This window comes from Pteropus medius, unplaced genomic scaffold, assembly GCF_902729225.1.
Source record: "Pteropus medius unplaced genomic scaffold, Ma_sr-lr_union100, whole genome shotgun sequence".
Taxonomy (NCBI): domain Eukaryota; kingdom Metazoa; phylum Chordata; class Mammalia; order Chiroptera; family Pteropodidae; genus Pteropus; species Pteropus medius.
Window position 1 is genome coordinate 4,148,731 of NW_024354502.1, and position 26,241 is coordinate 4,174,971.

Consider the following 26,241-nt stretch of genomic DNA (forward strand, 5'->3'; position numbering starts at 1 on the left):
AGCCCCGTTGAAAGAATTGCTCCTCCTTTGAGAGAAACAGTACCTCTACCTCTCAACCCCAGCTGTTGGAAGAGGCACAGGTGGAGGGGACAGCACTAAAAAGGCTGGAAAAATTGAGAAAGCAACACTAGTAAAATCTGAGGCAGTAGGAAGTTGTCTAGTTCTGTTGGAGGGAGGGTAGGCACCGGAGAAGAAAAAATAGGACCAGAAAGTGTTAGGAATTGGGACGTCCCAATGAAAGGCCAAGGGGAGGTATGTGTGGCGGGAGAGAGTGACAAGACTTAGTTCTAAGAGAGTGATCTTGTATGAAATAAGTTATAGGTTTCTTTTGTAGATCTCCCATACTAGTTGCTTCTCTGCTGAGGGCAGTGGAAGTGTCGTTCAGTCTCTGAAATTGTGATTCTGAATTGTAAAAACGATTTCCTGACTTTGAGGATGTTTCTCAATCATGTGCAGAAGTTGATAGAGATCTGGGGAGGCCAGATACTTGTGCGCTGAACTAGGGTCACTTGATTTATTTAACCTATGTTCAGAAAAGCAAATCATTTCAGAAAATTTATTGAATGTTTAGTATCTTCAGGATGGTGCTAGATCCTGTGACTGTAATGATGTATTACACACTGGTTAACTAATATAGGTGCTTAAAACAACTGTTAGTTTTGAATCTTAGCTTACCAGTAATCAGCAGGTTTCTACATTTGTTAAAAGGATGATAGTCACCACATGGGTAATGAGAATTAAATGTGATCATGCATGTAAGGACACTTGGCACATACTGTAGTTAGGACTCAGTCGGTGTCAGCTCTTACGACCGCAATCTTAATGGCCACTCTGTCTTTCCAATTCCTTAGGCCAAAAACCTTAGAGTCATCCTCTACTCCTCTCCATTTCATATTAGCAATTTCTGTTGGCTCATGCTTTCAAAATATGTTCACTGTCTGACCACTTCTCAGCTCCTCTGTTGTTGCCATGCTGGTTCAAGCCATTCTTGTCTGAATTATTAAAATAGATTCTTGACTGGCCTCCCTGTTTTCCATCCTTTTGTATAATAACCCCCTCTGAACAGTTCTCAATATAACTTACCGGATGATCTTTTTCAAGGTCAACAGTTGAGCACTCCTCTGCTCAAAAATCTCTATTGAAGAGTAAAAAGTTTGAAAGTTTGGTAGCAACCCTGCGCCTCCTTGCCCCCTTCTTTTTATGATGGAATGCTCTTCCATTTCCCCTTTTACAAAACCCAGTCTTCCAGCCACACTGGCCTAGGAGCTCCTTGAATACCAAGGACTTTGACTTGCTCTATCCTCTGTTGGGAATACCCTTCTCCTGGATATCTATATGACCTGTTCCTTTACTTTTACATTTTTTTTTAATTAAAAAAGAAATCAGAACTCAGTGCTTAATGTGTTCCAAGATTTTTACAAATATTAACTCAGTACTCATAACTAGGAAGTAGGTATGATTTATCTTTGCAGGTGAGAGAACTGAGGCGTAGAGACTTAGTTTACGCAAATTTGTCTTTTTAGTAAGTGATAGAACTTGAGTTCTACCTAGGAGAACCTGAGAATGTGTCTTTTTAAGTCTTTGGTAAAATTTCACCTTTTCAGTGATGCTTACCCCTTACCACTCTATTTAAAATTGCAAACCATTCATTGACATGCCCCTTTATTCTGCTTTCTGTTCCCTCAGTACTTATCAGCTTCTAACATATTCTATAATTTCCTACTTTTTAAATACTTTTGTCTCTCCCCAAATCAGAATTTAACTCCATAGGGATTTGGATTTTGACCTTTTGTTCAGCAATGCATTCCCAGTACCAAGAAAAGAACCTGTGGTGTAGTAGGTACACAGTATGTGTTGTCGATTGTCTTTGCGCTAATGGAACTTAGTTTAGCAAAGGAGACGGACTATACACACAGAGACTCCTTGTCATAAATGCCGTATCAGTGGCATGTGATGGAGCAGTTAGCACTCAGCTGGATTTGTAGAGTGGAAGGATAATTTTTCCAGGCCTGGATTTCCAGTAGAGATTATACCTTTTTAAGACATAGTTTTCCTCTCTTCTGTAAATTCTCTAGACCAGATTATAATCAGAGGGTTACTTAGCGAGCATGGGATTTGATCAAAAGAAATGGATTGTCCTGTGGGGCAATGTATTCATGTCGACAGAGCCCACTGGTACCACATATGAACCATACCTTTGTGATTGGAATATTTTCTAATTTGGGGACTTTTTATTCAATATGTTTGATTAGAGCTTGCTTTTTATGTCAATTATGTATTTCAGAAACTTGGCACCCTGATCGTATTTGGGTCTGATTGGATTTCCTACTCTCCTCAGCCACATACTTGTTGACAGAGCATTTCTTAGGATAGGTTACTTTTAAAGATGGTTAAATTTAGTCGTATTAATTTGTTAACTTGGATTTTTCTTCATCTAATTTCAGAAACCAACCTTATCTTCAAGTTTTAAAGATGCTTATAGTTAACCCATTTATTAACCACATTCTACTTTTACATTTTGAATATGGTCTCACTCATCTGAGTGTAGAGATATTTTCCCCCCTGACTTGTGTGGATTCTCTGAATTTTCTTTTTTTGTTTTAAATTTGTTTTTCTTATTTTTTAAACTTTTATTTACATCCTACCAACTTTACGAGTTTGGATGCTCCTTCTGTGGTTTCTTTTTCCTTCAGAGTCAAACTAGCCATTATCTATTTCTGTGTTTTCATGGGCCTGAGGCTCTTTGATTCATTAACTTAAGTGTTATTTCTCATGCTGAAGTGTCACTTAAGGACGAATGGTAAGGAGTTTTTTTGATGATGACTGTCCACTACTTTTGTGTTGTGTTTATGTACATTTTTATTCTGTATGTTTTTAGGTAAAATAAAACATGCTATAGTATGTAGAAAGTACTATTTTTGTTGTTTTTAAAAATTATATATTTATTTAAAAGTCTGGAGGGATATTCTAAACTTGACACTTATGTGTACAATACATGGGAGATTTTTTAAAACTTGAAGCATAACACAACACAGAAAAATGAAAAGTGTACAGCTCAGCGAAGTATCACACAGCATGGATAGGGAAATTTTGATGTGTAGCCATCAGTGTTGCTCCCTGGAGTTGTGTGACATGTTCTGCATTAGAGGGAGTATACTTGTTTTGACTGGCCCTTGATTTTAGGTTTAAGAAGTTGCAACTTTTAGGACAGGGATCCAATGAGATAGTGTTTAAGGTGGATTTTAGTCAACAAATCTGAAGTTTGGAATACCAGTTAAGATTATAATATTAATTATATAGCACTTATATGCCACGCAAGGTATATGTGTATACCAAATACACACATACACATTTGCCCTATAAAAACTTATTATCCTCAGATATGGAAACTAAGACACAGAGACCTTAAGATTATACAGCTTTAAGTGATGTGTCAAGAATCAGTCCTAGGCAATGTATCTTAGAAAACTAGAACCTAAATTAAAATGGTACTAAAAGGAATGGGGACAAAAATGCCAAAAAATACTGCAGGGGGTCTGAAAGTTACTCCAGGAGGGAAGGTCATATTGTTTCCAGCTAAAGAGGTGAGCAGTAGACCATCATTGGAGCTATGATGCCAGAGTTTGAGAGATTAGCACTACATGTTGTTTAGGAGTGGTCACATGTATAGAGGTGATAGTAGAATCCTTGAAGGTGAATAGAAAACATAGCAAAACACAAAAATATTTAAGAAGATCTGGAGCAATAGCTATGTTTTGAGTATCATGTAAACCAAAGAATCAAAGCATTTAAAGAAGGGAGTAATCAACTCCATAGAAGTCAATGAGGTAGAGCAGAGGCCAGTGGATTTAGCTATTGGGAGATAGTTTTGGTTCTAATGAAAAAGCTGTAGAGGTAGAAACCAAATTGTTGGAGCTTGTGGAATAGATGCATGGTAAGGAAATGGCCACACCTGTTTCAGGATGAAGCTGAGGAAGGGATATCACAACTGTGCTGAGTATGACGTGTATACATACCATTGTGCATAAGAATATGCTACTGTTAAAGCTTTCGAAGAGCTGCAAGTCCAAGTCCAGATGAATAGATCTTTTGCCAGTATTATAACTATGATTTTTAAAACCCCATTTGAACCTTATTTGTTGAATTGATACTTGAATTAACCAGCTGACCCCTATATGCATTTTTTGTTATGAATTTAAAGCTTTAATAAGCTTGGTCTTGTGGGAAAACAACATATTAGAATATTTCTATTATGTAATTTTGTCTATTTGGGGGGAAAACTTTTGTTATTCTATTGTTGCCTGCTCCCTGTACTAACTTACTGATTCTGCAAGATTGTAACACTTAAAATCTAACAGTATACTTTTCCTCTTCTAAAACTTTTTAGAAACTATCTGTGCTCTCAATTTTTTAAGTAGATTTTGGCCAAAGACTAAATGAGGACACAGCTCCATGTTTAGTTTTCAGATTAAGTATGTTTTCTCTTCAGTTTTTACTTCTTAGGAAATTTTTTTCTAGTAATACATGTTATAAAAATGTGAAAAATAGAAAGTGAAAGTCCCTATTTCTATCATCCAGTGTTAATTACTGTTATGAGTTGGCATTTTACTTACCTCTTGAGAATTATTTTGCTTAGCTATATTAAAATGTGACTTTGATTTAATAACTGTGCTAGTTTCCTTAGGAAATCAGATGTACATACGATAATTGATTTAGAGATATTTTTGGCACAGAAAAAAAATTTAGATAACCTAAGTGTGTGATACATTAAGCAGTTTGTTAGGTAGATTCATGTAATGGCTGGAATACTATTCATTTTGAAAGATTTTTAGAATAATGTTTTCATGACATGGGAAAATGTTTTTATTTCTAGAAGACTGTTATAAAACATAAATAGTATTATCCCAATTTAAAAATCCTGTGACTGTATTTGCATAGGAAGGAATGATTTGTGCACCAAAAGGTGGTTATCTCTGAATGCTTATTTCACTTAGCATGTCTTTTATAAGAAGTATATTTGAAAGTTATTGATATTTTAAAGTTCCACAGTTTGTACCTATATAGGTGATTCCCAAAAAACTTAATTTTTTCTCCACACTGTTAAGGAGGATCTTTCTTGATGCCTAGTGTTTATTTAAGGAGGATGAACAAAGACATTCACTGTGCAAATCAAATATTCACTTATGCCACTTAGAAGATGAAATCTTTCAAGTTCCTCAAGGAATCTTTTTCCTAGTATTTACCACCCCCTCCTCTTAAAAACAAACAAACAAACAAAAAACCCTTTTTTATCATCTCCAGGAATATGGTAACATTTACTTTTTTATTGTAATAAAATATAGATAACATAAAATTTACCATTTTAACCATTTTTTAGTGTACAGCTCTATAGTATTAGGTACATTCACGTTCTGCAGTGATCACCACCACCCATCTCTAGAATCTTTTCATCTTCCAAAACTGAAACTCTACCCATGAAATACTCCCCATTTTTCCCTCCTCCCAGCTCCTGGCTACCACCGTTCTACTTTCTGTCTCTATAAATTCGATGACTCTAGGAGCCTCATATAAGAGAGAATGTGCAATATTTTTATATTGTCACCAAAAAATGCTTATTTCACTGTTTTCTTCTGAGACATCCTAAATTTCTTTTAGCTCTGTATTCTCTTATGTTTTTAAGCTGCCATCTAAGATTCCTCCACCCCATTGGTTTAAATAGTTAACAAAGGAGATCATTTCTGTCATTTTTTATTGTTGACATTAAAAAATAAAACTGTTACATCAGACTTTTACAAGTAGTCACTGGAATCCAAAAACCATAGTTATTTGATATATTTCTTGGAACATTAAAAAAAAATACATGAGCAAGCTCTTTTAGCAGTTAGAAATTTTACCTTAATTCTTTTTTTCACTCCTTTAATTTGTATTTCCAGTCCACTTAACTCACAGCATTTTAACTTCATATATTTTTATGCTTTAATATTATTTATTATCCTTTCATGCTTGTAAAATAAAATTTGAAATTTTTTTCTACTTTTCTATGATCACAGGTCTCTACGATATAAAGTAATATTTCATTAGGATTTCATGTGTGAAGTCCCCCTTCCCACTCAATTAGTTCATGTATCTGTGGATGAATCTTATTGCTGAAGACAGTATTTATTATCACTTCCATTGTTTTTACAATTTTAAGCATTGAGAAACATTGTTTATCTCAATAAGTAGGTAGTGATAAAAAGAGTTTTCGTTAGCAATACCACTCAGTTTTTCTGGCTTATATGCCAAAAATCATTTGCCAACATTTATTTTTAATGGTTTCTTAGCTCAATTAGGTCTCCTTTCAGTTTTGTTTGGAAGCAAAGAATTGGAAACCGCTTAACAAAGGTAAGGATTTGTTGAGTAGCTTAGTCATTCAATTTCTTAACACCTACACTAGTGTCTTTCTTTGGCTTTAGTAAGGTTTTTAATGCCTTACTAAAGGTAGTCCACAATAGTAAGATTCAAAATGAGGAAGAGAGAGTGCTTTCTTTTGTTAAATGGCAGAAAGGTAAATGAAAGAAGAAGATGCTTTGTGTTAGTTAAGGTGCCTTCTCAGGCAGATCAGTTTTAAGAAAAAGTACATATGGAGGTTAAGAATCTGGAAATATAGATTCCCTTAATATTTTCCTTGGAAAATGTTGTTACAGTATTCCCATCTAAGATGTGGGTGTTTTAAAATTAATATACCTACCTAAAAGAGTAGGTATTTTTTTCAAACATCCTTGAGTATAAATATACTGATAAAAATGATAGCAAATTATGCACATCACTTAATATTTAATGAAGTACTTGTCCAATTCTTACACAAATTCTTGTGGTATACATACCTTGTTCCCTTTGTGAACCAATCAAATATTCTGCCCAAAACAAAATTATAAATAACAGAATGTCCTGATAAAACACAATGAGATAGATAATGGGTAAAGTCTGCCTTGGGGGTGGGGGAGAGACATTAACGTTTCTTTTTTTTTTAATGCTGCCTGTTTTTCTAAAATTATCAATTTTCATAGTAAGGCATAGAATTATAGAGTTGTTAAACTTTTGCCTTCTAATGTAAAAGTAAGCTTTATACAATTTCACAGAGGTGTGTATGAACTTTTGAATAGTTTATGACTGCAGTTCTGTAGCTCATAAAGCAGCCCACTAACTTAGAGGGCCTCTAATCTATTGTGCAGAAATGATGTTACATAGAGCTCTATGGTTTTTACAACAGATTAACATACTTAACAGGCTTCGAATTCAATTGTTGCATTATCTGTGTGAAATAGATAATAACTTCTTTTTGTCATCCAAGCCAAAATTATAGTTCCGATGGTTCAGTTATTTTAAGATTGTTGCCAGTGGTTGCAACGGTGTATATCTTTCTAATTTCTGTAGCCTTAAAATAACGGAGTACTTACTGTTAGGAACTATTCCAACTTCTTTTCCATGGTGGAAAACTTCACTCTCTAGACTAATTGTTATGAAATAGAACTGTAAACCTCAATAAGTCTTACATTAGTTGTTTCATAGACCTTGCTGATATTTATCAAAATGGTTATTTTTTTCTAGATATTAATTGTTGTAGTTTCTTGGGGAGATGCAAGATGATTCTGCACCAAAAGAAGTTGTTATAAACTTGTAATCAGAGAAAACTCTTAGAAGTTTAATTTGAGGATTTTGACTAAAAAAAAAACTTGAATGGCTTTCTTAATTTTTTTTAAAGGATGGGTCTTCAGTTAAAGAAGTTGAAACTTACCACCGGAAACGTGCCTTAAAGACTTTGAGAAAAAATGCACAGAATTCTTCAGATTCTAGTTTTGATAAGAATATGGAAATAACAGAGAAACATACTAATGGCAGGCATTTTACAAGGTAATACAAGATGGTCAAATGCTAATTCAAAATAGTTTTAAAGTAATAATTTAGGATTTGCATTTAATTTTTAAGTGTATTCTTCACTGGTCATCAAGATGCCAGGGTTGTAAAATGTAATTTATTTGAAACGAAATTGCCACAAGTGAATATTATTGAACTGAAAATTTGATGTGTACACAGGTTTGTTTTTATTTGCATGTTCAAAGATGATATTTGTGATATGTGTGAGTGTAACTGACAAGGTTGGTTGATTTGTTTATGATTCGTGGTTCTTCATAGTCTATACAAAGACATTATTCAAAATAGTAGCTATATTTTTGATTGTTTGCTATCAAGTTTTTCATCAGTTCTGAGTCATTTATGAATTCCTGTGTTGTATTTCTAAAGCAGTCTTCACATAGAAGCAGAACATGGTTTTCTTTACTTGTCTTACTAGATACTCTTTACATACTTAAATTTCATTTCTCAAGAACCCTGAGATGGGTGGCAAGAATCCCATTTTAATACTCAAGGAATTACTTTCAGTGAATTAGGTAGTTCATGGAACTTGAGTTTGTTTGGTTTAGGGCAGATTTAAATCTAACTTTAATTAGCTCAAAATCTTCATTTTTCCCCGCACTTTGATGGGCCTAACATAAGTGGGGAGAAATGCCAATTAAAATTTGTTTGACGAAATAATTGCTTTTGCATTAATTCTTATAAAGAAATTACTCATAATAATTTAGGAGACTAGAACTCTCCCACTCTTAAATAAAATTTTGCTTCTTATTTTGTATTGTGGTTTTTCTAGATAAGTGAGGTTGTACCCTTTTGTTTTTTTGTTACTATTTTTTTCAGTTAATCTTTTATATATTTTTTAATTTGCATCTTGCTTCATCTATTTTTTATGAAGTATTTACTCCTGTATTTCAGGGAGTCCAAGATAACAGCAGCTGAAACACACATTATTTTATAAGACTAAGAAAAAAACCCTGAAGGTTAAATCATGACATGTCATCAATATTAAGACATTCCAATTTCAGAGATGTTAGAATGAGAAATGTACAACTTTTAGAATCTAGGAAATACAATTTGAGCTATCCCCGTGCTATGCCCTACTTTGGTGTTTACACTTAAATTGTAACCTAGTAGTATTGCTTTAGTTATCTCAGATTCATAAGATAAGAATTGAGTCTGACCTTAATACATAAACAGTGCAGCTGCTTCCAAGATAAAGCCACCTGATGTGATATCATGATGTGCTGTTCAAGTAAGGGTTTGGAATACTTTGAATAAAGAGAAGTGGTTGAAATGAGTCATCATCATACGCAAGAAACATAGGTAACAAAGCAAACTCAAGAGAAATTAATAGCAGTTGGTACCACATTCACACAGCAAATGGCTATTTTTGTTTCAACAAAACCTTATTACGTTAATATTTCAATTGGTGGTTGATTTTATTGTTTCATTTATATAAAACAAAAGAAGTTATATCTATTTCGGCTTGTACATAGTCAAAACAATTCAATGTTGGAAATCCTCAAAGTTTTTACCTTTAAAAAGATCTGTAAATTATTCGAATTTGTGAGACATGCTGGGCTTTATACTCAAAAGGTATTAAAAGAATGTGTTAAAATAAGTGCTTTTTAAATTGGATGTAAAGTGACTTAGTTTTTTAAACTAGAGTTCTTCTAAAAGATATTGAATTTCTCTCTACTTATTTTTAAATAGCAACTTTATTGAAATATAATTCACATAATATTAAAGCGTGTAGTTCAATGTTTGAGAATACTTACAATATTGTGCAGCCATCACCACTATCTAATTTCTGAATGTCTTCATCACCCTAGAAAGAAACCTGTGCCCATTATCCCCCAACCCAGCCCCTTGGGAGCCACTAATCTATATTTTCTATTTCTAAGACTTTGCCTATTCTGGACATTTTATATAAATGGAATCATATGACATATGCTCTTTTGTGTCTGGCTTTCACTTGTATATTGTTTTGAAGGGTTTATCTATGTTGTAGTATCTATCAGCACTTAATTTTTTTTAATTGCCAAGTAAGATTCCGTAATATGAATATATCATATCTTGTTTATCCACTCATTAGTTTATGGATATTTGAATTGTTTCCATTGACTATTATTTTACGTAATGATAACATCAGGATTTGCTTGTATAAGAATTCTATAAAATGGCCTACCGGTGTTTTTGAATTCTGCTTTATATAGTTAATCCTGTTTCTTATCAGGGTGACCCATGTGCTATGCCAGTTTGCCTGACCGTAGTAATCTCTTTCTACATTTTTCCTCACTTTGTTTTAAATCTATTTGAGGTTCAAAGACCAGGGGACTGAAACTGTTAGAATAACACAAGATTTGAGTAACTGTGCCTTGAGGACAAGATCTGTATTTCTTTTGACCTAAGAGCTCTTAAGTAGGGTCCAGTAATTATAGTTTTCAGGGGCACGTGAAACCTCTGATGTAATGCTTAAACTTGTATGAGTGCACACGGTTTTCTAGGGAGAAAAGATCCATAGCTTTCATCAGGTTCTCAGGAGTTGACAAAAGTCCAGGCACCTGTTTTTGTAAATAGTTTCATTGGAATATAGCCATGCCCATTCATTCTGTCTGTAGCCGCTTTCCTGCCTCAGTGTGAGAGTTGTCATGTGAGTAGTTGTGACAGACTGTATGGCACACAAGTCTAAACTATTTACTGTTTAAGAAACAGTTTACCAATCTCTGTAAGCAGACAAGTGCTCCCCTTCCCATATAGGCAAAAAGAAAAGAAAAATGCTCTGTTAATCATTGCATTCCTAGCGTCTAATAGGGGCCTAGTTTATAAAAGCGTAGACCTACATAGTATGGAGGGGAAGGTTCCTTTTTGAGAATGAGCCTATGAACAAACTAGGCCTTGACCTGTAGATGGATTGCTTAGAGATTTTTATTTTGTTTTTGGTTCTTACTTGTGTTCCAGAAAGGGTAAGGAATTATGATGACTTCCATTGTCATGAGAATACGTGAATTAACTCTTCTGGATAAGATGGCTTAATTTATTTTAAAGTGTCACATTCGAAATTCCACATGTACAACAGCCCATTTGCAAATAGCTTTTTACGTAAGTTAATAGATATTGCCTATCTCAGTATGGAAAATTGGGTCCATAAAAATAAATAAATGAGACATACTGTTTTGTTTGCTCAGTGGATTTTGGAAAGAAAGATGAGGTTGGGATACATTTTTTAAAGTCTTGGAAAGTGTTCTTTCCAATTCAGTAGATTCTGTCTGCCTGTTCATGAATGGGACATCTAATTCACAAATGGGACTGTTTCTACATGTGAATGATAGTGCAATGTCATGTAAAGACTATAGTTAGCAAATGTTCTTAGAAGGAAATTAACATGTCACTAAAGAACATTAGTTCTGTTTATAGTTATAAATTCCTCAAGAGTGTTAGACCACTATACCCCAGTGGTATAAGACACATTGTCTTGCTTTTGTTGACTGTCTAGGCTAAAGATTCCATTTTTTGTTTTAAGTAAGATGATTTGATTAAGTTTGTTTAGCTAAGAGTTAATACATATATCATCGCATTTCGCAACAGTTTTCAATGTTTTTTAAGTTTTTATGTATCTTAAGTATTTACTCTCTAAGCTGATTTCACTTTTTGTACTAGTTTGTAGCATTATGAAACATAGGATATAAAAATTAACAATTATTTTTAATTATTTACTATGTTATTTTTTCATATAGGCAGTTAGCCAGACAGCAGGCTGATAAAAAAAAAGAAGAGTGCAAAGAAGGTAAGTATTGTAAAAGGCATTTCAAATTTTTAAAAAACGTAGTATTTTGTTTATAGGTATATTGAAGTATATACAATAAACTGCCCACATTTAAAGTGTATAATTTGTTTGGTTTTTGACATAAGTATATGCTGTAAAATCATTACCATAATCATCACTCCCTCCAAAAATTTCCTCAGGCCCCTTTATTATCCTTTCTGACTCCCTCAGCACTCCTTCACGTCCTCCACCCCTCAAAATTGTTGAGCAATCACCAATCTGCTTTCTGTCACTATCGATTAGTTTGCATTTTCTAGAGTTTTATATAAGTGAAATTATACAGTAATGCATTCTTTTTTGTCTGGCTTTTGTGTAGTTCGGTTAGTTCGAATATAATCTATGTTGTTGCCTTTTGTTGTTGAGTAGTAGTCTGTTATATGGATATAATACAATTTGTTGGCTACCACCTCCCCACCCCCCCACCAGTTTATTATGATATAATTGACGTATAACCTTGTGTAAGTTTAAGGTGTACAAGGAATGTTGATTCCATACACATGTATTGCAAAATAATTACTAACATAGCCTTAACATCTGCATCTCGTCACATAATTACAATTTCTTTTTTGTGGTGAAAACATTTTAAGATCTAAGCAACTTGCAAGTGTGTAATACAGCATTGTTAACAATAATGGCTATGCTGTGGATTCCCAGAATTTACTTATAGCTGGAAATGTGTACTCTTTGACCAACATCTTCCCTTATCCCTCACGCCTCAGTCCCTGGCAACCGCCATTCTAGTTTGTTTCTGAGTTCAGCTTTTTAGATTCCATGTGTAAGTGATATCATATAATATTTCTGTTTGTCTGATTTATTTCACTTAGCATAATGCCCTCAAAGTCCATCCATGTTATTACGAACAACAGGATGTCCTTATAATATTTCATTGAGTGTATATAGCAAATACTCAAATAACATCCTTTTGTTCAACATTTCCTTATAACATTGATGAGATGCTGTAGAAACTTCACTCTTGATTATATCAATTAGTCTGTGGTAAAACTGGTTTCTTTTTTGTCATTATGTCATTTCACTTAAAGTCACAGAACCTATGGACAGCATTAAGTGAGGACTTACTGTATTCCACATCTTTATCCATTCATCCATTGACAGACACTTAGGTTGTTTCTCACAATTTGTTTATTCATCTTTTTAGGCGAGGCAACCCTTGGTTGACCTCACAAATTGCAAGGACCTTGTCAGCTTACCATTCCTTATTTTTTATTTTTTATGCCTGTAGAACCTGGTCTTCCTAGGTGGTCTCCCATCCTAGTACTCCAGGCCTGACCCTGCTTAGCTTCCGAGATCAGACAGGATCGGGCTTGTTCAGGGTGGCATGGTCGTAGACTGTTTATTCATCTTTCGATGGATGTTTGGGTTGTTTCCAAGTTTGGGCTATCATAAAACTGCTTTGAATGTTTATGTGCAAGTCTTGGTATTATATCTTTTCTCTTGAGAATGAGATGGCTGGATCATATGTGTTGTATGTTGTAACTTTATTTTTATTTTCTAATATTTTTAAGAAAGTTTATGTTCAAGATAGTATCATTTTATCATGTGGAAATACAGCTATTGTTCATTTTAGAATTGTTCTATAAATGCTGTTATTTCAAATCTTTCTATTTATTTTTATGTACACGTCTATGAAGATAAAGTGATTCCAGTTACTCGGTCACTGAGGACTAGAAACATTGTTCAAACTACAGAACGCTTGCATGAAGAAAATGGTGATGTTGAAGTTCGCCGCAGTTGTAGAATTAGGAGTCGTTACAGTAGTGTGAACCAGTCTGTGTTATTTGACAAACTTATAACAAAGTAAGTAAATTTTATTTAGATTAAGATGATTTAACTGGCAAAAACTTTTTGTTGGAGATGGATCATAAATTTCAACAAGGCGATTATTTAATACATTCAGTTTGTGTAAAGCGTAAAGGAAAATGATTATTAGAGGACTTTGTAATAATTCTATATAAATATTTAAATTCCTAGAAGAAAATTTAAAAATACTTTTTAAAAAGTAAATCAAGAAATAGAGATATTTAAAATCCTAGTACTCAAAGAATAAAATAGAAAGAAAATTCAGTTTTTAAAATGTACTATTTTAGTTTTAGTTTATATTTATATCAATTTTTTTTTAAGCACTGCTGAAGCTGTACTTCAAAAAATGGATGACATGAAGAAGATGCGTAGACGACGAATGAGAGAGCTGGAAGACTTGGGAGTGTTTAATGAAACAGAAGAAGTAAATATATTCTTCTATCAAGGGAATGATTTAATAATCTTCAGTTTAACCTTTTTTCTCTAGTACTAATCCATTTTTGGTTAAATAGGTGATTTTTACTCAGCTTTTGTTTGATCAGTCACTGATTATTACTAGAATTGTAAGAGTTTATAAGCTGTAAATATCTTTATTCTGAGCAAGATTGAAAAGTCCTACTGAATTTTTTAAGTAAGTATACTAAATATTAATGGCTTTTATTTAAACATTTTTTAGGGGAATCTTAACATGTACACAAGAGGAAAACAAAAAGATATTCAAAGAACTGATGAAGAAACAACTGACAATCAAGAAGGCAGTGTGGGTTAGTCTTCTCTTGTTCTACTAGGTTTGAGTTTCAGTACTTTTATTTAGTAGGAAATAGCCTTTTTACTCAGAAGCTGTGTGATAGTAGCTTGTGAAAGATCAGAAGGTTGGGCATGATTTGAAAGAAAAATGAGGGCAGAGAAGAGCTTAAAAGGATAGCATGTTTTGTTTGGGAAAGTACTTGAAATCAATTCTAAAGCAAATAAAACTGGTTTGCTTGTTACATCTACAGACAACATGTATCTCTGCCTATTTTAATTTTAAAAGGTGATTAAAGTTAAGTTTTGCTATTCTGTTTAGGACTCATTACTATAATTATTAGAATTTTTCTTGAGTGAAGCCAGTTTTCTGTAATGGATTTTCAATGTTTGGTGTTTTCCATTATCTTAAGTAGATTGTTTGAGTTATGTGTTCATATAACTCAATGACAGCCAGAAGGGCTGGTTGGAATGTCAAGCTTAAGTTTAAAAGGCAAAAGCTAAGTGATGACATACGCAGATTTGTCAACATGTTACATTAACTTGGAAGCTTAAATATCGTAAATATTATCATCACCTATATTAATGAAGTTAGCTGTAATGCCATAAATTAGTTTGGTACTTAGTGACAGTAAGTAGCCTTTAAACTTCTTTCTCTGCTTCCTTTTTTTCCCTTTCTCTAGTTTTTAATTCTATAATTTCCTCATTTTTAAAAAACTTTATTTAATGTTGCAAAAGAATTACAGATTCTTTCTGTGAACAATCTAGAAGTAAATTTTAAAAGGAGAGTCTGTTTCTTTCTCTCTCAATTGTTAAAATTCATTAACATTTTGGTAAGTATCCTGCAAGTAAATGTTTCTTAATTGTAGAATCATCTGAAGAGGGTGAAGACCAAGAAGATGAAGATGATGGTGAAGATGAAGATGATGGTGAAGATGAAGATGATGATGATGATGAAGATGATGATGATGAAGATGAAGAAGATGGAGAAGATAACCAGAAACGATATTATCTTAGACAAAGAAAAGCTACGGTTTACTACCAGGCTCCATTGGAAAGTAAGGGCGTTTTTTTTTTCCCCAGGAGACGATGTAATTATATTTTTCATGTCTTTATTTTGTGTAATACTCATGGCTGTTGTCTTAACCTATCCTAAATGTGCAAGAAGCTAGTTCTTCCAAAGAGTTAAATTTTAGCATTTACCAAAGCAAATGAGGCTATCTTGAAATTTCATGTCTGTCTTTATTTTAGATTTCACAACTTTCTACCTAATTTATTTTGTCAGTTTGTATAAATAGAACTGCTTTTGATATTTGTTAAAGTTGTGCCTCTAAACTTATGAGCATTTATATGCAAGGTTGATAATCAGCTGTTATGCATCAGTATAATCATAATGACTATTTATGGGCAGTGTATGTTTTGATTGTTTAGTGTCTGCTATACATATTTTCAACAGCAACCGTACAAAGATAAATGATTTAAAATATGAACTGTAAAATATTCTATAGTAGATATGTACTAGTATTTTCACGAGAGACAGCACCTTTGTAAGTATTTATATGAAGAGCAAAATTTGTGTATGTTTATATGTCATATAAACATACATCTCTCTCTCTTTTTTTTTTCAGAACCTCGTCATCAGAGAAAGCCCAACATATTTTATAGTGGCCCAGCTTCTCCTGCAAGACCAAGATATCGATTATCTTCTGGAGGACCACGAAGTCCTTACTGTAAACGAATGAACAGGTTTGGCTCTGAAATAGTGATTGATTATGACAACATAATTGTGGCCATGTTAAGGTAGGATTCTAGAGTCTTAGGATTGGGTGCATCGTGATTGAATTCTAGAATCATATATTTGGAAGAGTCGACTCTATGCCTTTAGTTCTCTAATCCCCCACTACCATTGACTAGTTTTTGCTTTTGCTTCCATTTCACTAATAGGAATTGTTATTAACTACCATGGTAAGGTAGTTTACTCCGTTGTTCCACACTTCGATAATTGCGAGCTACGTTTGTGTTTGTGCTTACTTATTCCTGACTGGGTGTTAAGCATTTTATATAGACTGTTTCATTTAATCTTTACATGAATTTAGGGTATAGGTTTAGACTTGTCTTCAACTACTATCACATGTATTTTCCTGCCATGACAAACATTCTGAGTTACATAGCTTCTAGACTTCTCATGACTCTGATCTGACCGTCCTTCTCTGAATTGATTTTTTAAATTTGTTTCTCTTGTATAGTACGAAAATTAATTTTCTTTGTTCAGATTATTTGTGGGTTTTTTTCTTTCTACATTCCAACACATTGCTCGTCTGTTATGTTTAAATCCAAAGAGGTAATCCTTGTTACTTCCTCATTCTCCCAAATAATGAAAGGTTTTCTGATGCATTGGAACTTTCTGGATAATAGTAGCATTATATAGTAGTTTGTGAATGAGAGAGCTTTTTGGTAAAGACTAAAAAGGCAGAAAAAAAATGACGGGTGGGAAATGGTACTTTTTTTCCTATTAACTTGATCAGAAGTAAGACTGAAGTCCTATGCGATTTCAACTATTTAAACAGTTCTTGGAAGTCTCCTCCTAGAAGCAGACTATCTGATAATGTTTTGGTCATGGGAAGCAATATTTTTGTAGATGCTGACAAATTTCTTTTAGGAAAAATATGAAATGCTACTTGTACCCTTGGGTCTTATAATTTCATTTTTAGAATGTCAAAATTACAAGTGTACATTCTAGATTTCTTGTTTTATCAGCCCATTTCTTACACCTAGAGCTCAGAAGGATGGAGGATCAGGAAGGCAAACTCAACCTGTCATGGCTCTCCAAGATAAATTGCACTTGAAAGGAGGCCACACTGTTATTTTTCATAGGCCCCTTAGAATATTGTTAAAGACCAATATTTTGCTAGTGAAATTTAATGATCTCCAGAATAGGATAGTGTAAAGTATAGTGCTTCCTGTAATCCCCAACAAGCATAGGGCCCAGTGTAGCTGTCTTGGTCGCCTGACTGAAGGAACAAACCTCTATTTGATCCAGCAGAAGTGAGAGGCTAGCAATTACTTTGAGATTTAATTTCTTCTCCCAATTTTACTAAATTTATGTTTCTGGAAGTAATATATTGTTGACTGATAACTTCTTCAGTCATCACCTACAATGTATCTTGTAGCAACTAGGAATTTTTTTTTTGCCCTTTTGGTGTTAGAGTTCCTATATTTGGTTCACAGAGTCTGCTCTCAACGTAAAGTGTCTCACATAGTTGCATAGCTCCTTCGGTGCAGGGTTCCCCACCACCCCCCCCGCCTCCAATTTAATAAATGTTTGAGTACTACCATGTGCTAACCACTATGGATATAAAAATGATGACCCAGATGTCCTGCCCTTGGATCTCATAGACTAGCAGAGGATCTTGACACATTTAAATTAAAGTATGAACTAAGATTTAAGTCATACTCTGGAGTCACATTATTTGACTTAATCACCTTTTTGGTGTTGGTAACTCCCTTTAAACTTTCTTTTTTTATAATAGCTTTATTGGGATATAATGCACATACAATAATAGTTTACTCATTTAAAATGTCTAATTCATTGGCTTTTAGTATATTCACAGAGTTGTGCAACTGTTCCCACAATCAATTTTAGAACATTTTTCTTGCCTCATGAAGAAACCCTGTACTCTTTCAGTTATCACTCCCTAGTACCTCCCGTGCCCCCAGCCATAAGCCACCACTAACTTACTTTCTGTCTTTGTAGTTTTGCCTATTCTGGATATTTTACATAAGTGGAATCTTTTGTGACTGACTTCTTTCACTTGGTATAACATTTTCAGAGTTCATCCACATTGTAGCTTGTATCAGTACCTCATTCCTTTTTATTGCCAAATAAGATTTCATTGTATAAATATACCATATTTTATTTAGCCATCTATCAGTTGATGGATAACGGTTTGTTTCCAATTTTGGGCTATTATGAATAATGCTGCTATCAATATTTGTGTACAGCTTTTTGTACAGACATGTTTTCATTTCTCTAGAGTATATACCTAGAAGTGGAATTGCTGGGTCAAATGCTAACTGTATTTAATGTTTCGAGGAAGTGCCAGATTGTTTTCCAAATGGCTGCTCTCCTTTACGTTCCCATAAAAAATGTACAATTTCAGTTTCTCCACGTCTTTTCTAACACTTGTTATTACCTGACCTTTTGAATGTAGCCTTTTAAACTTTTTTTTAACTTTCTTGCCAAGGTAATGTGAACATCTCATTTCTTCTAACAACCTTAATGGTAGTCATTTTACTTGCCTTTTTACTTTTTTCATGATGAAACTAGCTTCTGTTTATAGTACATGTTCTACTTCAGCTACTTAGGCATGGAAACAAAAATATCTGAGGGTCTTTTGGCAAGCTATCATAGCAGAGCTTCAGGAATACTCTCTTCTTTAAGCAGGATTTTCTTTCTTCTTTATGGTTGATAACATCTAGTCATCTAAGGTTCATTCTTTAGCTTCAGTCTGCAGTTCTGGAACAAGCCTAGACTTTTTAAACAATAAGGTAACATAATAGCACAGTTGCTTCACCAGTGTTCTGAAGTACTCCTTACTGGTTGACAAGGAACTAGAACTGGCAACTCTAGAAGCTCTGGTTAGGTTCACAGTGGTTGTCCATGCCAAAGTTTTCAAAAGTTTTTAGTTAAAAAAAAAAAAATGTGGATATGTGAGTATCTGTGTTTAGAGTCTTTTTAAAACTGAAATAATGGCCATTCTACAGTATAGAGTAATTATGAAGAACCTGGACCCATGACTAGGACAGCCTAGGTTGCCAGCTCAGCTCCACTATTTATTAGTGACCTTTGGCCAGTTATTAAGCTCTGTGCTTTAGTTTTTGACCTGTAGAATGGGAATAATAGCACCTATCTCATAATATTGTGAGAATTAGATGAAGTAGTGCAAGCAAAACATTTAAAATAGCATCTGGCACATATTAAGTGCTATGTGTGTTTGTTATTGTAACCATAACATTTAAAAATAACTTGTGGGGGGTGGGTGTAGTGGTTAGCACATCTGCTTTACACACAGAAGGTCCTGGGTTCACACCCCAGGTAGAGCCATGGACCATACCCAGGGTGCACTGGAGGCGACAGGGGGCGGCCATAGGCGTGCCTCGAGCATGTGGGAGGAGATGCCCCACCTTCAGAGATCCAGTTCTTAAGGGGAAAAGGCAACATCCTTAGGTCAGGGGTAGAAGTGGAGGCGGGTTAAAGAAGGAGAAGGAAGCAAGGAGGGGAGGGGAGGGAAGGGGGAAAGGAGAAGAAAGGGAAGAAAGGAAGAAAGAACTTCTATTTGTCAATTGAATGTTGGAAACTATGTCAGTCTACAAAGTCTCGTTTGCTTATAATTTGGAATAGACAGACATGGATTTGAATTCTGGTATCATCATTGACTAATTCCGATATTTTGAGCAAATTAAACTATGAGCCACATGGAATCTGAGTGTAAAATGAGCCTACTAATAAGTATTTTTCCAAAGTTTTAATTAAGATTGATGAGATAATATGCCAAGTACTTGGTACAAAAAGCACTTAGTATATTTTTTTCATTCACTTTGTAAATGTTAGTCCCTTTTATTATGAAGTTAGTCTTAATTTTTTGTGACTGAATACTTAATTTACATAGTTATGTGAATTATGTGACTACAAGTTATTTTATGGTATTAACAGTAATATTAAGTAAGTTTTTCATATAAAATTTCAGACTTGTACTGGATAGTTTTAGTTTAAGGTGGATCACAAAAATGGTCTTGGGTATGTTTGGGTAGGTGGATTAGGTGGATTATTTTCTCGCTTATATCTGTGTTTCTGCACCCCTTTTCCAAAACCCTTGGGGCCATTTGTGTTTCAGAATTCAGATTTTTTGGCGGGAGTGGGATTTACAAAGTTAACATACAACATAAACATCTCTAGTGGTGTCCAGTACAGCACTGCTTAGTCAAATATGTTATTTCTATAGCAAAACATATGAATAATTGTAAATGGGACAAATGGAGACTATGAATTGCCTTTCTGACATTTCAGGTCATGTTTCACTGCTAAGTATATAATGGAAAAACTTGTTTTCAGAGTGTTTTAGGTACAAGATTCTAGACCTACATTATGCAGATAACAGATTGTGAACCTTTTATATTTTTGGAAATACCTACTTACCATGATTGCACTCTGACTCAGGAAAAGCTCTAGACCCCAAGCCAGTGGAATGATTAAAGGTTTTCTAAGCCAGATTCTTTTTTTGTTTGTTTTTGTTTTTGTTTCCCCTGTGAGTCTTTTACAACTGTCCAAAGAAAGAAATGACTTAATTTTTTTTGAATCTTTGTAGCATTGACATCTTATTTAATACTACGAACAAGCCTAATAATTCGATTATATTAAAAAATTTTTTTTTGTAAGTGAGAAGGTTGAGGCTTATGTGAGTTGGGTAACTTCCACATTTACACATTAAGTGATTAAGTGGTATTTGTGAATTTACAGTTGATGAGATACTACAGATTAAAGGCCATCTTATTCCTTACTGTTTCATAGCATTTTTTTAACCTTTCTTGATCCCCTTTGGTTTACATTAAAAAAAATGATCATGTTCTCTTTTTAAGGTTATTTGACATTTTAAAATAGATGATTCCCTTCAGAATGTGAAATTATATATAGTATAATATTGAAAATGCCTTTTGAGATTATAGTTACCTTTCTCTTTGAGGATAGCTGACTTATATCAAGACTAAGAAGTAACTCTGCCTGGACCATTTAATGAACATTTGATGGTCAGTTCTACCACAGTCTCCTATCTCTTTTTTTCCCTTCCTCTCAGTTATTTCCTTCAAAAGACTCAACCAATGAAACTTATTTCATTGGTTCAGAAAATGTATTAATTTTAGGAGAAACCTTTTTTGGATCATCAGGTATTTCTGATGTTGGCATCTTATGTCTTTTTTTCCCTGCCCTTCTTTTTCCTCTTTAGGCGAAGGCATGCGATCCACAGTAGTGACTCTACTTCATCTTCCTCTTCTGAAGATGAACAGCACTTTGAGAGGCGAAGAAAAAGGAGCCGTAATAGAGCTATCAACAGGTAAGTGCCACATCGATGTCTTTTAAAACTTCCAGCTTTTTTTAATGTGGTGAGAAAGTTGAATAATTTGGAAATAGGTACAGCTTAGCTGTTTAAAAAAATTCCACAACAGGTTAATATATAAAACAAGAATGCTCTCTTGTTTGAAATATATACAGTTGCAACTAATAACAGGTTAGAATATATGTTTGTTTATACACCATTATATAGCTCAAAATGGTAAACACTGATTTCAGGAAATAAAATTTTTTCTGTATTCTTTTTTATAATAATAGTGCATTCTTATTGTAGAACTCTTAAGGAAAATTGAAGGGTTTACTTATAACTCAAGTTCACATACACTAATCAACCGATTTGATTCTCACAATAATTATGTGAAGTTGGTAGGGCAAGGATTATTTCCATTTTATAGGTGTGGGTGGGTGCATGAAAAATGCAGTGCTAAGATTCTAATACTATAATAATCTTAGAGTAGAACACAAATCTTGACAAAGCAGTTGGAATATAATAATTGAAGGAGTATGCAAACCATTTGTTCTTTGAATTCTAAGCTCTGGTTTTTTTTATCACATTAACGGTAGCCACTAGCCACATGTGGCTGTTAAGCACTTGAAATGTAGCTAGTCTCAACTGAGATATACTTAAATTTTTATAAAAAATACACTCTTGGATTTCAAAGACTTAGTACAAAAAAAAAATGTAAAGTAGCTCAATTTTTAAAATATTAATTTTGTATATTGAAATGTTAATATAGTATTTTGGATATATTGGGTTAAATAAATTATTAAATTTTTAATTTTTTTCTTTGTTTAGTGTGACTAATAGAAAATTTTAAATTACATTTTTGGCTTTCTGTTGAACAGCAACAAGGTAAACTATTCAAAAGCTGTATACCTAGACTACTTGGATTTTTATTTGCTTTCATAGAAATATGCATCTGATCCTGTGGATTTCGTATTATGCAGTTGTATTTCTGTTAAGAATTATTTAAGGAATACCTTTTTAAAAGCCGCAATTGAAAACTTGTCCATCTTAAATTTCACAATATACATTCCTCATGGAGTTTGGAGTTAGCAAGAATTGTCCCTTGTGGTGAGCATGGTGCTTTTTACTTGTGTTCAGTTGCAGCAGTCCTTCTTCGCTTAGGCATTCTGGTGCAAGTATCAACCTCTAACAAACAGTTTTCATTTTCCATGGATAAAGCAAGCAGGTTCCTCTAGGCATATTCTTTGTAAGATACCATAACTGTTTTGAAAGTAGTTAGGAAAGTAGTAATCTGTTCTTGCTTGAGAGTATTGTTGTGGATCCAAATGCTGGTGGATTATATGAATGTTTTGTTGAGAGGTATTATAGCAGAGCTGTTGGAGATACACCACTTGGGTTTGATTCCTTGATCTACCAGTCACTAGCGTGACCTTGGGCATCTTAGTTTACCTTTTCTGTATCTCGGTTTTCTTTTAAATAGAGGAAATAGTAACACCTTCACAAGACTGTTGTGAAGGTTTAATGAATTAATACATCTTAAGCACTTAGGATTGATCATTATAATGTATATTGCTGCTGTCTAAATTTTCAACTGAATTATTTTATAGTGCTGCAGCATCTTGAAAACTGGTATTTTCATTCAACTGTATAACTTTAATAATAAAACTTTCGGTAGAACTATTTTTAACAGTTAAGTTCCCAACCTATATGGAAAATGAGGAAATTGAAATTTCGACATCGTTCCAGTTGAATTTTTTTTTTTTTAATTTTTAAGAAAAATGCCCTTATTTTAACAAGGCATTTGGGAGTGAAGGGTGAGTTGATAGTTTTGGTTTTTAAAAATTTTTTTAAATAGGTGCCTCCCACTAAATTTTCGGAAGGATGAATTAAAAGGAATTTATAAAGATCGAATGAAAATTGGAGCAAGCCTTGCTGATGTTGATCCAATGCAACTAGATTCTTCAGTGAGTACTGTCTTGAAATGTATGTTTGAACTATAATAGCATTCTTCATTTTAGTTTAAATAAGAAACCATTTTTTTTTTATCAAAAACTAATTTTTATAGACTCTTTTCTTTTTTATTTTAAATCTTCAGGCCACAGCTAAGATACTGTACTCAGTTGACTGTATGTGGGTTGGGTATAGTTTGGGGATGGAGTGACATTTTAATTTTGACTTCAAATAAAAACGTCAGTGTTTCCCTCTCATTATCAGGTACGATTCGATAGTGTTGGTGGCCTGTCTAATCATATTGCAGCTCTAAAAGAGATGGTGGTGTTTCCATTACTTTATCCAGAAGTCTTTGAAAAATTCAAAATTCAACCTCCAAGGTAATTTAATTATACATTTTATTGTAGCCAAAATCTGTGATGTGCTGCTATTGTCTAAAAAGATAATGCTTCTCTGTTGAAATTTTTCAGGCCTACAGTCATTTGTACATTTTTCCTGCAAGGTCCTGAGTGCTTTGAATATTTTTACTTTCTTAATGTTTAACATAAAAATGATTTGAAAATTGATTCTCCATGAAAAAAAAGATTCCCCATGGTTTTTCATATATTTAGTTAAATTCCTCCCATACATACTCTACTTTTTTCTTCTATTTTTAAAACTTGTATCAAAGTAATATATGTATTTAATTTTAAAAATCAAATAGTATCATAAGTCTTTAAAAAGTAGTCCCTCCTCTACTCTTCTCCATTTCAATTCCCACTTTCCAGAGCCAACTACTTTCAACTCCTTTAGCCATACGTACGGTTATACTATAATTTTCTGTGTTTCTATTTTAGACACAAGCCATAAACTTCAAACTATGGACAGTGACTATTTGGATCTTTTACTTTTCCCACCTTCCACATATGTGTTTTCCCTTCCTTATGTGTTTCCAATATTTCATTTATACATATATAAAATCATTGAATGCATTTTCAGTGTTTGCATTATGACTATGGAAATATTTCTTAGCTGAGCCATATATAGTATATTATGACTATATGCCTCTCTTTTACAACTCTCCTGTTCCCCCTCAGCTTTAATACTTCCCTGTTTTGGGGTTTGTTTTTTGTGTTAGTTTTTTTTCGTTTTTTATATTCTTATCAATTCATCCACAGAGTCTTCATTAGAGTTATAAAAACCTCTCTTCAGTGTATTTGAACATATCAAGTCATCTTTTAGCTCCTTAATTTTTTTAGGCACATCTTCCTGGAACTTTTGTTCTCCCGTTTCCATCTGGACTGATTACTTTTAGTCTTCCCCCACCCCCACATTCAAGTTGAAGAAAACTTTTAATAAGACAGCCTTGTTCTTTTGTTACTCTTAGTCTTGTAGCACAACTAAGTCTTGGGACTTCCCATCACAGTCGGCATGGGATTTCCTGTTTCTTTCAGTGCTGGGTTCAACTATGACCTTGATTTATAGCTGTGTTTTGATGGGGCACATTCTAGGAATGTCCTGAGAAAAAGAATATGTGGGAGATTATTTTTATTTTCTTTTTGAGAACAGTCATGTAATCTCATACTCTCTTGTTATGTCTTTTCCCCCTCCCCTCTTTATTGTGCTATACTTTTACAATCTGGAAACGTCTGATTTCTGGGAAAGTTTTTTTTTAATCACTTTTTTGGTAATTTTTCCACTTTAATTTTTCCTCTTACCTCAATTCATGTCGATTGAATATTAGACTTTCTAGGCTAATCTATTTCTCTTGTTTTGATCTCAGTGTTACAACTTTTCCTTAAATATCTAGTAATTCTTGGGTTTCTAATATTTAAGAGCAAAGCATATTTTTAAAGGTCACTAATAGGGCTTGTTAACCTGTAGTCCTTGCCTTAGGGTAATGGTGGTTCTCAAAGTCAGTATCTAGGGATATTTTCTCCCAGACGGAAATCTAGTCTTCTATATGAAGCTTATGAGCCTGCCTATCAGCATTTTAGCAGTAGATCTGAGCAAGGGTTAGTCTCCACCATTAAGTATGGAGTTTTTAATTTAATTCCTGCAGCATCTCATTTTGTCCTTTATCAGAAAGTAAATCATCCAGGCACGTTGCCTACACAGGGTAGCAGAAGGTGTCAGGATGGTGTCACTGTTCTTTAATAATGTTTTACTCCATCCTACTCTTTGCAACCCAAACTTTCATATCTGCCTTGAGATATATATTACCTCTAAATCCTGAGAGGGATTTTGCAAAGTAGCGTTCTTTTTGTGGGGGGCTTCTGTATTTTAGATTTTAGCTTTTTCAGGTCTGCCAAAGTCATCTCATTCTAACTTGTAAAGTTTTATTGAAATATCTCAAGTGCTATCTCATTTTTTTGTTTACTTTGTTTTATGCACTTTAGTGAAATTAAAAGGGAGAGCACAGATGAAACCATGGATTCAATCTGTCATGTTTAACTGAAAGTCCACTCTTGAACTTTTTTCATATCACCATAGTTTTTTATTCTCTTCCTTTTTCTTCTCTTTTTTTATACCTTAACTCATTTTTAAACCCTAATCTCTGATTCCCTTTTCCTAATACAACTTTTCTCCCTGAATCACCTATGGAAACATTGATTTGAGTAAACTTTTTAAATTAGTAAGCTTTTACATTATAAAAGTATGTATGATAAAACAATTACAGTTAGATGTTGGTAAATTAAAAATTTTAAAATATATTTTTCAGTTACAGTTGACATACTAGTTTTAGGTGTACAATTGAATACTACTCAACCATAAATTTTTTTAAGTCAAAAAGATATTAATGTTAAATAATAGCATTTATTTCTTATAGAAAATGTTGGAAGTACCTAAAATAATGTAGTGAAATTAGAAACAAACTTCCATGAATTATTTTTCTTTATTTCTTTTTCCTTACAATATACATTTACCTCCATAAAA

General features: G+C 33.5%; 1 protein-coding gene and 1 pseudogene across 3 annotated transcripts in view; one reads left to right on the forward strand and one right to left on the reverse strand.

Annotated features, from left to right (window-relative positions):
- Positions 1–26,241, forward strand: part of ATAD2 (ATPase family AAA domain containing 2) — a 55,982-nt gene that overhangs the window by 1,260 nt on the left and 28,481 nt on the right. For 2 of the 3 annotated variants that reach the window (XM_039853858.1, XM_039853856.1), the window contains exons 2-11: positions 7,745–7,893; positions 11,631–11,680; positions 13,369–13,534; positions 13,859–13,961; positions 14,214–14,301; positions 15,151–15,339; positions 15,910–16,027; positions 21,283–21,390; positions 23,231–23,339; positions 23,590–23,705. In XM_039853858.1, coding sequence (XP_039709792.1) covers positions 7,745–7,893; positions 11,631–11,680; positions 13,369–13,534; positions 13,859–13,961; positions 14,214–14,301; positions 15,151–15,339; positions 15,910–16,027; positions 21,283–21,390; positions 23,231–23,339; positions 23,590–23,705 — 1,196 coding nt within the window. Of the gene's footprint in view, positions 1–6,323; positions 6,385–7,744; positions 7,894–11,630; positions 11,681–13,368; positions 13,535–13,858; positions 13,962–14,213; positions 14,302–15,150; positions 15,340–15,909; positions 16,028–21,282; positions 21,391–23,230; positions 23,340–23,589; positions 23,706–26,241 lie in introns of all 3 variants that reach the window. The other variant, XM_039853857.1, reaches the window with a different exon arrangement.
- LOC120595863 (uncharacterized) lies at positions 12,951–13,067 on the reverse strand (annotated as a pseudogene).